This window comes from Neomonachus schauinslandi, chromosome 10 (genome assembly GCF_002201575.2).
Source record: "Neomonachus schauinslandi chromosome 10, ASM220157v2, whole genome shotgun sequence".
In the NCBI taxonomy this organism is placed as follows: domain Eukaryota; kingdom Metazoa; phylum Chordata; class Mammalia; order Carnivora; family Phocidae; genus Neomonachus; species Neomonachus schauinslandi.
This window is the reverse complement of record NC_058412.1, coordinates 110,196,566-110,207,585: the sequence shown is the minus strand read 5'-3', so window position 1 is coordinate 110,207,585 and position 11,020 is coordinate 110,196,566. Positions and strand designations below refer to the sequence as shown.

The 11,020-nt window shown below is 40.7% G+C and overlaps 1 protein-coding gene across 1 annotated transcript; it reads right to left on the bottom strand.

Moving 5' to 3' along the window:
- Positions 1 to 1,638: 1,638 nt before the first annotated feature.
- On the bottom strand, positions 1,639 to 4,260 carry SIRPD (signal regulatory protein delta). Its single transcript, XM_021689329.1, has 2 exons — positions 4,218 to 4,260; positions 1,639 to 2,084 (listed from the first exon to the last, which is right to left on the bottom strand). The coding sequence occupies exons 1-2, from the start codon at positions 4,258 to 4,260 to the stop codon at positions 1,639 to 1,641; spliced, it is 489 nt and encodes a 162-aa protein (XP_021545004.1).
- Between the last annotated feature and the right edge of the window lie 6,760 nt (positions 4,261 to 11,020).

Below are 11,020 nucleotides of genomic sequence, written 5' to 3'. Positions count from 1 at the left end.
ACTTATTATGTAGAAATGGTATAAATTTAATATATTTATTACTCTTTGGCTCTTAACATGGAGATTGAACTTATTCACAATATTTTTTCTCTAAATCATCTTCACGTACATCCACACTTCCAACTCTAACTAGAATCTTCTTATTAAGAAGAAGACAAAGCCATAAACCCAAGGATTATGGGAGTAAGAGATCTGAATTCTATTATCCATTCCCTGTGTAACTTTAGGTAAGCCCAATCTCTGGGTCTCAACTTCCTCATATGTTACATTGAAGGGTTGGACCTTGGGGTGGACATAAATGTTGTTTTTAGTCTGTTGAACATTTATATCATTGGGTTGGTGGATTCCCTACCTAGCACTTCCTCTCCCTTATAATAATGAGTAAGTGAAAGGCATAGGAAAGGCGATTTCAAATGACTCCTTGGGATTCATTTGTGGAGGCTGGGAATAAGAAGCTCTCTTTCCATCTTGGCTGCTAGGATGAGGTAATGAATGTCAACATTTTCTATACTTAATCTCTTCCATTATATGGATAAGGTCTATGTGTAGCAAAAGCCAGGCAGAGATGAATAGAGATGAAAGAATTTCAAAGAATAAGAGTCTTGGTGGCACTGAGTCCTTAGTCCTAAAGCTCTGCATTGGATGCTGTGAGGAACCTAGAATCCTCCTCAGCTACAGGATCACATTAAACTAATATTTTTCGTTTTTATCCCTTGTAAGGAAAGGTTCTTCACTAATATGTAGAGCATGCTGGAGAGAGCCCAGACCAACTTTATCTTTTTCTCCTACTATCTGTACCCCTGAATTCCCTTGAGCCTCAGTTTCTTCATTCACACAATAAGGATAATCATTCTTATACTCAAGTTGCTATGCAGGTAAATACAATAATATGGGAAAAGTAGATGCTTGGTGTACAGTAGATGCCCAACAAATAGTAGTATTGTAGTATCACCAATTTAATCATTTCTCAAGCTGGATGTTACTCAGAGTTCAGAGGTTATAACAAAATAGAAAAATTAAATAAGTAAGGCTTTAGGAACAGAAAAAAATGGTTTGAAATTGTACTTCAGTGCTCTGTGGATGTGGGAACTTTATCACCTGGCATCCCTTAGGACAGTGCTGACTTTCAGCAAACTGGCTTAACAAGATGTTTTCTCTCCCATTATCGGAAGTCCAGAAGTGGGGTTGGAACCAGGAACAATATGGCTGTGCAATGTTGTCAACCCACATTCTTTACATCTTTGCACTTCTCTAGAGCAGATTTTTCCTCAACTTGGTTCCCCTCATGGTCATAAGATGTCTCTCTGGAGCACCTGGGGCAAACTGATTGCTTGTTCCTAGCCAACAGGAGAGAGAATTGTATTAGCTTCCCAGATTTCTCTGCAAGTCTGTCCTTTTCACTTATGGACACAAATTGGCTTAAGCCAGTCTCATATTTGAGTTAACCACTAGTAGGGAGTCATGAAATTACCTTAAATGGTTTAAATCTAGCTATTGGGTGTGGGTTATTCAATATTGGGATGTCAACCAAAATATCCCTCACCATTCAATTGACCTTTCTGAGTCTGTTTCTCCTCCTGTAAAACACTTAACTCACAGGTTGCTGAGAGAATGACAGATCAAATGTATAATGCACCTTCAATAATATTTAGCATAATCTAGTAATTCAATGAATAGAGGATTGGTTAACTGAGATGATAGCCCATAATAGGGGGTGGAGGAGACAAACTCACTAGTCACAAACACCTTGGTGCCCGGACCTGACTGGAACTCTGTGTCAGGTTTCCCCTCCTTGAACTTCACACAGTAGTAGATGCCGGCGTCTGCAAGAGAGATTTCACTGATGCGGATGGAAAAGTCTGTGTTGCCAGGTTTGGTGGGGTGTCCAATTTCTTTTACTCTGGGAAAGAAACCTTCTTTGAAGTTGTAGATTAATTCCCGGTTTGGCCCATGTCCCTTGAACCATAAGACGGGTCCTTTTGGAAATGAATCTGGTACACTGCAACTCAAGGTGATTGTCTCTCCAGTTGATACAGTCTGTGTCATCTCAGCTTGTTGCACCTGGAATATCTCATGTGTGGTTCCTGCAAAGAAATGCAAAATCATTTCCCATTTCTCATGCTCTGGCCCAGGCAGGACTGAAGAACTAGGATCCAGATCATGGGTGGGCCTCATTCATGACTTCTGTTAATGACGTGTGTGCACACACACACACACTGAGTTTAGAGAGGCCTCTGCAAGTGGTGGAAGCTCCTGACCTGGGAGGGGAGTCAGTGCAGAGGATTAGATGTATCACCTCCCCAGTTCCACGTCCCAGCCCCTAACCAAGGAAAGAGGAGGACAGGGAGGGAGAGGACTGGGATTATGTATTGATAGTGTTTATAGAGAGAGACCAGTCCCTCTCCCATCTAAATGCCAAAAATCACTCAATACATTTGGAGATGTGTCCAAGCGTCCTCTGTCGACCTCATACCTATAGGGAGTTTGGGATTGACCCTCATCTCTTTTCTGAAGGGTGAGCAGCCACTGAATTTGTGGAGATATTAGTGCTGAGAGGTGTGGAGAAAGGGTAAGTCAAGAGATAACAAACCTAGAGAATCAGGAGCCATTTAAGACTACTAAATGGAGGCATGCAGGCAGAGTATGGTTCCTCTGCTCATCTGGCAAGGGGGGAGAGAGAGACAGTTTCCTCTTAACAAAAAAGAGTAGAACCTCAAGGGACCTTATCAATTTTGGAGGGCCCACAACTGACCCCCAACACCCACTACCACCACCATCACTACCCCATATTAGTCAGGTCCTGGTAATTTCTCTCCTTTCAGGTTGGCAAACCATCAAAAGCACAGATGGGCTAAGGTGTGGGTTAGAGAGACAAGGGAACTCTTGTCTGGTGAGGCTGGGAGAGAATGTGGGGAAGCTGCCTACACTCACACTTTTTGGCTTGAGGGACATATGTAAAATTTCCATGGCCAGTTGGATATCATGGAATGTGACTGGACTTGAAGAGAACATCACTGAGGAAGACTAGTTCTCCCAGAAGAACAGATAGACACACTAATCTCACTGCATTTAACATAATTAATCCAGAGAGTGGCAAGAAGTAGCAAACACTGGTTGTCCTCAGAGAAGAGAATAGCAGAGCTGGGGGTAGACTAGGGCAGAGCAGGGAAAGATCAAATGCCAGGAGAGTGACTCAACCCCTCTAGGACAGCTTTTCCAAACAAGATGTGGGGGTGGGTGATACTCAAGCCCCGTCCTTCTGGTCTCCTGGCTCTCCAGAAGCCGTAGTAGGAGACCACACCCACTCATTGACTTCCTATGTGGGGAACGGGGTCCCGGCTGCATTGTGGTGGCCCCTCAGAGACCTGCCACCAGGCTTCACTCACATTCCAGTTAGAAATGGGTGAGTGGATTTGTGCAGGCTTGTAGAGATTCTGCCTGCCTGTGGATCCCTTTGCTTTGGCTCAGGAGGTATTGGGCTTAGGGGGCAAACTCTACCCTGTGTTAAGATTTCATCCTGAATCTGGAAGATAAGATATGGCAACAAGGGTCAGTGAATGGAAAATGGGTCTCAGAGCATAGGTTAGAAGATACTCAGTGGATAGCTCTCATCCCAGGATTGTCCCCCAGACCTTAGAAAAGCCAGCTGGCCATCTAGGTCTGTTTTTCTCACTTTTTGGATCATAAAGTGCACACCTGTAGTTGTATTGTGCCTACCTGGTGTCTTTTTTTTTTTTTTTAAAGATTTTATTTATTTATTTGAGACAGAGAGAGAGAATGAGAGAGAGAGCATGAGAGGGGGGAGGGTCAGAGGGAGAAGCAGACCCCCCGCTGAGCAGGGAGCCCGATGCGGGACTCGATCCCGGGACTCCAGGATCATGACCTGAGCCGAAGGCAGTCGCTTAACCAACTGAGTCACCCAGGCGCCCCAACCTGGTGTCTTTTTATGTGAGAGTTTCCCTTGCCATGTGTCACTGGTTTGGTGGAGTTGGCCATCAGGGCAGGGCATGGCCTGTCAACATGGCTTGATTCAATATTAGGCACAGGGCCACAGAATGGTTAATTAATAGGGCCATCTGCAGAATCTAACTTATAGGGTGGTTTGTGATTGAAGGGGCACAGAATCTAGTGTGTAGTGATGATTTGGTACATGTTTCAGATTTTAAAAAGGTTATTTTTATAAACCAAGAGGATGGAGTTTGTCAGGGTGTACTCACCATTCACAGACACAAAGGTGCCTGAACCAGATACATACGCCATGTCAGGGTGCGCTATTGTTAGCTTCACACAGTAATAGGTGCCCACATCTTTGGGCGACACATCACTGATGCGGATGGAATAGTCTGTTTGGTTGAACTCTGTGTTTTCCACTTGGGTTACTCGGGGGAATTGGCTTCCATTGAAATTGTAGATTAAGTGTCGTTCTTGCCCATTCTCCCTGAACCACAAGACAGGCCCTGCTGGGGATCGAGCAGACACGTTGCAGCCCAGTGTTAAGATCTCTCCAGCTCTGACTGAAACTGAACTCTCAGGCTGGGTCACCTGGAAGTCTTCATCCGAAGTTCCTGGAAAGAAATTTTGCATCCTTTCTCATGTTCTTTGTCTTGGCCAAAGATGTTCTGAGGGTCTGGTTTTAGATCAAGGTGGGGCCTCATTACACACTCTTTTAGCAATATGTACTGGCGCCAAAGTATGAAAATTACAAACTGCGTTGCCATATGGGATGAGGGGAAGGGGACCAATGTACAGAAAGGTGGAGGGTACTTTTGTTCTGCATCAGGATAAGAGAATGGCCTGGAGCATAGTAGATGCTATATAAACAGGGGAACTTGCTGAATAACAAATTACCACAAACTTACTTTAAGGAAACACATATTATTTCATAGTTCCTAGGGACCAGGAATTCAGGCACAGCTTAGCTTAGCTGTCATACACAGAAGGAATATGATGTGAAGACACAGTGGGAATGCCATGTACAATCAGAGGATGGTCTGAGGCTATCAGAAGCTAGAAAAGAGGCCTGGAACAGATTCCTCCTCACAGTTTATAGCAGCTTTAGTTATAATTGCCAAGCTTGAAAGCAACCAAGATGACCTTCAGTAGGTGAATGGATAAAGAAATTGTGGTACACCCAGACGGCAGAATATTATCCAGTGCTAACAACAAATGAGCTATCAAGCCCTGAAAAGATATGGAAGAAGCTTAAACAAAAGGAGAAGCCTGCATACTGCATGATTCCAAGTACATGATATTCTGGAAAAGGCAAAATTATGGGGGAAGGGAATATATCAGTGATTGCCAGGGTTGGGGTGGAAAGAGATAAATAAGCAGAGCACAGAGCATTTTTAGGGCAGTAAGCTACTCTGTATAATACTATAAAAGTGGATATCACTATATATTTGTCCAAACCCATAGACTATACAATACTAAGGGTGAAACATAATGTGAATTATGGACTTTGGGTGTTAATGACATGCTAGTGTAGGTTCATCATTTGTAATAAATGTACCACTCTGGTGGAGGATATTGGTAATTGGAGAGAGTGATATGTGGGGACAGGGAGTGGTATGGGAAACCTCTGCACTGTCTGTTCCATTCTGGTGTGAAACTAAAACTGCTTTAAAATACAAAGTCTATTTATAAAAAAGTCATTTCCATATCAGAGGTCATTTAGATTTTCTTCTATGATATCTTGTAGGAATTTTATAGTTTTGTGTTTTACATTTGAGTTATTTTTATGAAGGTTGTTAGGTCTGTGTCTAGAATCAATTTTTTTCTTTTTGCACATGGATGTCCAGATGTCCAATTGCTCCAGCAGCATTTGTTAAAAAGACTATTTTTCTCCTTTCCCAAAGATCAGTTGGCTATAATTATGTGGGTCTATTTCTGGACTTTCTATTCTGTTGCATTGATATGTGTGTCTATTCTTTCACCAATGCCACTGTTTCAATTACTGTAGCTTTCTAGTAAGTCTTGTATTGAATGGTGTCAGTCCTCTGACTTTGTTCTTCTCCAACATTGAGTTGGCTATTCTGGATTTTTAACTTCTCCATATGAACTTTAGAATCAGTTTGTCAATATCCATCAAATAGTTTGCTCTTATATTGATTGGGATTGCATTTAATCCTTAGATCAAGTTGGGAAGAATGAATATCCTGACAATATTGAGTCTTCCTATCCATGAACATGGGATGTATCTCTATTTGTTTAGTTCTTCTTTGATTTAAAAGTGATTGCTTTAATTGGGTTTATAGCTTTCCTTATATACATCTTGTACATATATTATGAGATTTATAACTATTTCTCTTTTTTAGAGGGTGATAATGTAAATGGTCACATGTATTTTTAGTATATAGAAACATAATTGATTTTTTTAACTTACATTTTTACCTTAAAATGTACAGTAAATATCTTTTTTAAATTAACATATAATGTATTATTTGTTTTGGGGTACAGGTCTGTGATTCATCAGTTTTACACAATTCACAGTGCTCACCATAGCACATACCCTCCCCAATGTCCATCACCCAGCCACCCCATCCCTCCCACCCCCCTCCACTCCAGCAACCCTCAGTTTGTTTCCTGAGATTAAGAGTCTCTTATGGTTTGTCTCCCTCTCTGGTTTCATCTTGTTTCATTTTTCCCTCCCTTCCCCTATGATCCTCTGTCTTGTTTCTCAAATTCCTCATATCAGTGAGGTCATATGATACTTGTCTTTCTCTGATTGACTTATTTAGCCTAGCATAATACTTTCTAGTTTCATCCACATCATTGCAAATGGCAAGATTTCATTTTTTTGATGGCTGCATAATATTCCATTGTATATATATACCACTTCTGCTTTATCCATTCATCTGTTGATGGACATCTAGGTTCTTTCCATAGTTTGGCTACTGTGGACATTGCTGCTACAAACACTGGGGTGCAGGTGCCCCTTTGGATCGCTACATTTGTATCTTTGGGGTAAATACCCAGTAGTTCAGTTGCTGGGTCATAGGGTAGCTCTATTTTCAACTTTTTGAAGAACCTCCATACTGTTTTCCAGAGTGGCTGCATAAGTTGCATTCCCACCAACAGTGTAGGAGGGTTCCCCTTTCTCGGCATCCTTGCCAACATCTGTCATTTCCTGACTTGTTAATTTTAGCCATTCTGACTGGTGTGAGGTGGTATCTCATTGAGGTTTTGATTTGTACTTTCCTGATGCCGAGTGACGCTGAGCACTTTTTCATGTGTCTGTTGGCCATTTGGATGTCTTCTTTGGAGAAATGTCTGTTCATATCTTCTGCCCATTTCTTGATTGGATTCTTTGTTCTTTGGGTGTTGAGTTTGGTAAGTTCTTTATAGATTTTGGATACTAGCCCTTTATGTGATATGTCATTTGCAAATATCTTCTCCCATTCTGTCGGTTCTCTTTTGGTTTTGTTGACTGTTTCGTCTGCTGTGCAAAAAGCTTTTTATCTTGATGAAGTCCCAATAGTTCATTTTTGCCATTGCTTCCCTTGCCTTTGGTGATGTTTCTAGGAAGAAGTTGCTGTGGCTGAGGTTGAAGAGGTTGCTGCCTGTGTTCTCCTTTAGGATTTTGATGGACTCCTGTCTCACATTTAGGTCTTTCATCCATTTTGAGTCTATTTTTGTGTGTGATGTAAGAAAATGGTCCAGTTGCATTCTTCTGCATGTGGCTGTCCAATTTTCCCAACACCGTTTGTTGAAGAGACTGTCTTTTTCCATTGGACATTCTTTCTGCTTTGTCAAAGATTAGTTGACCATAGAGTTGAGGGTCCATTTCTGGGCTCTCTATTCTGTTCCATTGATCTATGTGTCTGTTTTTGTGCCCGTACCATACTGTCTTGATGATTACAGCTTTGTAATAGAGCTTGAAGTCCGGAATTGTGATGCCACCAGCTTTGCTTTTCTTTTTCAACATTCTTCTGGCTATTCGGGGTCTTTTATGGTTCCATACAAATTTTAGGATTATTTGTTCCATTTCTTTGAAAAAAGCTGATGGTATTTTGATAGGGATTGCATTAAATGTGTAGATTGCTCTAGGTAGCATAGACATTTTTATAATATTTGTTCTTCCAATCCATGAGCATGGAACGTTTTTCCATTTCTTTGTGTCTTCCTCTATTTCTTTCATGAGTATTCTATAGCTTTCTGAGTACAGATGCTTTGCTTCTTTGGTTAGATTTATTCCTAGCTATCTTATAGTTTTGGGTGCAATTGTAAATGGGATCGACTCCTTAATTTCTCTTTCTTATGTCTTGTTGTTGGTGTATAGAAATGCCACTGATTTCTGTGCATTGATTTTATATCCTGTCACTTTACTGAATTCCTGTATGAGTTCTAGTAGTTTTGGGGTGGAGTCTTTTGGGTTTTCCACATAAAGTATCATATCATCTGCAAAAAGTGAGAGTTTCACTTCTTCTTTGCCATTTCGGATGCTTTTTATTTCTTTTTGTTGCCTGATTGCTGTGGCTAGGACTTCTAGTACTATGTTGAATAGCAGTGGTGATAGTGGACATCCTGCCATCTTCATGACCTTAGGGGACAAGCTCTCAGTTTTTCCCCATTGAGTATGGTATTCGTATGGGTTTTTCATAGATGGCTTTTATGATATTGAGGTATGTACTCTCTATCCCTACACTGTGAAGAGTTTTCATCAAGAAAGGATGCTGTACTTTGTCAAATGCTTTTTCTGCATCTATTGAGAGTATCATATTATTCTTGTTCTTTCTTTTATTAATGTATTATACCACATTAATTGATTTGCAGATGTTGAACCAACCTTGCAGCCCAGGAATAAATCCCACTTGGTCGTGGTGAATAATCCCTTTAATGTACTGTTGGATCCTATTGGCTAGTATTTTGGTGAGAATTTTTGCATCCATGTTCATCAAGGATATTGGTCTGTAATTCTCCCTTTTGATGTGGTCTTTGGTTTTGGGATCAAGGTAATGCTGGCCTCATACAATGAGTTTGGAAGTTTTCCTTCTGTTTCTATTTTTTGGAACAGTTTCAGGAGAATAGGTATTAATTCTTCTTTAAATGTTTGGTAGAATTCCCCTGGGAAGCCATCTGGCCCTGGGCTCTTGTTTGTTGGGAGATTTTTGATGACTGCTTCAATTTCCTTACTGGTTATGGGTCTGTTCAGGTTTTCTATTTCTTCCTGGTTCAGTTTTGGTAGTTTATACATCTCTAGGAATGCACCCATTTCTTCCAGATTACCTAATTTGCTGGCATATAGCTGCTCATAATATGTTCTTATAATTGTTTGTATTTCTTTGATGTTGGTTGTGATCTCTCTTCTTTCATGATTTTATGTATTTGGGTCCTTTCTCTTTTCTTTTTGATAAGTCTGGCCAGGGGTTTATCAATCTTGTTAATTCTTTCAAAGAACCAGCTCCTAGTTTTGTTGATCTGTTCTACTGTTCTTTTGGTTTCTATTTCATTGATTTCTGCTCCGATCTTTATTATTTCTCTTCTCCTGCTGGGTTTAGGCTTTATTTGCTGTTCTTTCTCCAGCTCCTTTAGGTGTAGGGTTAGGTTGTGTATTTGAGACCCTTCTTGTTTCTTGAGAAAGGCTTGTACTGCTATACACTTTCCTCTTAGGACTGCCTTTGCTGCATCCCAAAGATTTTGAACAGTTGTGTTTTCATTTTCATTTGTTTCCATGAATTTTTTTAATACTTCTTTAATTTCCTAGTTGACCCATTCATTCTTTAGTAGGATACTCTTTAGCTTCCATGTATTTGAGTTCTTTCCAACTTTCCTCTTGTGGTTGAGTTCTAGTTTCAAAGCATTGTGGTCCAAAAATATGCAGGGAATGATCCCAATCTTTTGGTACCAGTGGAGACCTGATTTGTGACCCAGGATGTGATCTATTCTGGAGAATGTTCCATGTGCACTAGAGAAGAATGTGTATTCTGTTGCTTTGGGATGGAATGTTCTGAATATATCTGTGAAGTCCATCTGGTCCAGTGTGTCATTTAGAGCCTTTATTTCCTTGTTGATCTTTTGCTTAGATGATCTGTCCATTTCAGTGAAGGGGGTTAAAGTCCCCTACTATTATTGTATTATTGTTGATGTGTTTCTTTGATTTTGTTATTAATTGGCTTATCTAATTGGCTGCTCCCATGTTAGGGGCATAGATATTTAAAATTGTTAGATCTTCTTTTTTATTTAATTTAATTTATTTATTTGAAAGAGAGAGACACAACAGAGAGGGAACACAAGCAGGGGGAGTGGGAGAGGGAGAAGCAGGCTTCCCGCAGAGCAGGGAGCCCAATGTGGGGCTTGATCCCAGGACCTTGGGATCATGACCTGAGCTGAAGGCAGACACTTAATTACTGAGCCACCCAGGCACCCCAAATTGTTAGATCTTCTTGTTGGATAGACCCTTTAAGTATGATGTAGTGTCCTTCCTCATCTCTTATTATAGTCTTTGGTTTAAAATCTTATTTGTCTGATGTAAGGATTGCCACCCCAGCTTTCTTTTGATGTCCATTAGCATGGTAAATGGTTTTCCACCCCCTCACTTTCAATCTGGAGGTATCTTTGGGTCTAAAATGAGTCTCTTGCATACAGCATACCAAAGGGTCTGGGTTTTTTTAATCCAATCTGATACCCTGTGTCTTTTGATTGGGGCATTTATCCCATTTAAACTCAGGGTAACTATTGAAAGATATGAATTTAGTGCCATTGTATTGCCTGTAAGGTGACTGTTACTGTTATTGTCTCTGTTCCTCTGATCTATGTTACTTTTAGGCTCTTTCTTTGCTTAGAGGACCCCTTTCAATATTTCTGTAGGCCTGGTTTGGTGTTTGCAAATTCTTTTAGTTTTTGTTTGTCCTGGAAGCCTCTTATCTCTCCTTCTATTTTCAATGACAGCCTAGCTGGATATAGAATTCTTGGCTGCATATTTTTCTCATTTAGTGCTCTGAATATATCATGCCAGTCCTTTCTGGCCTGCCAGGTCTCTGTGGATAGGTCTGCTGCCAATCTAATGTTTCTTCTATTGTAG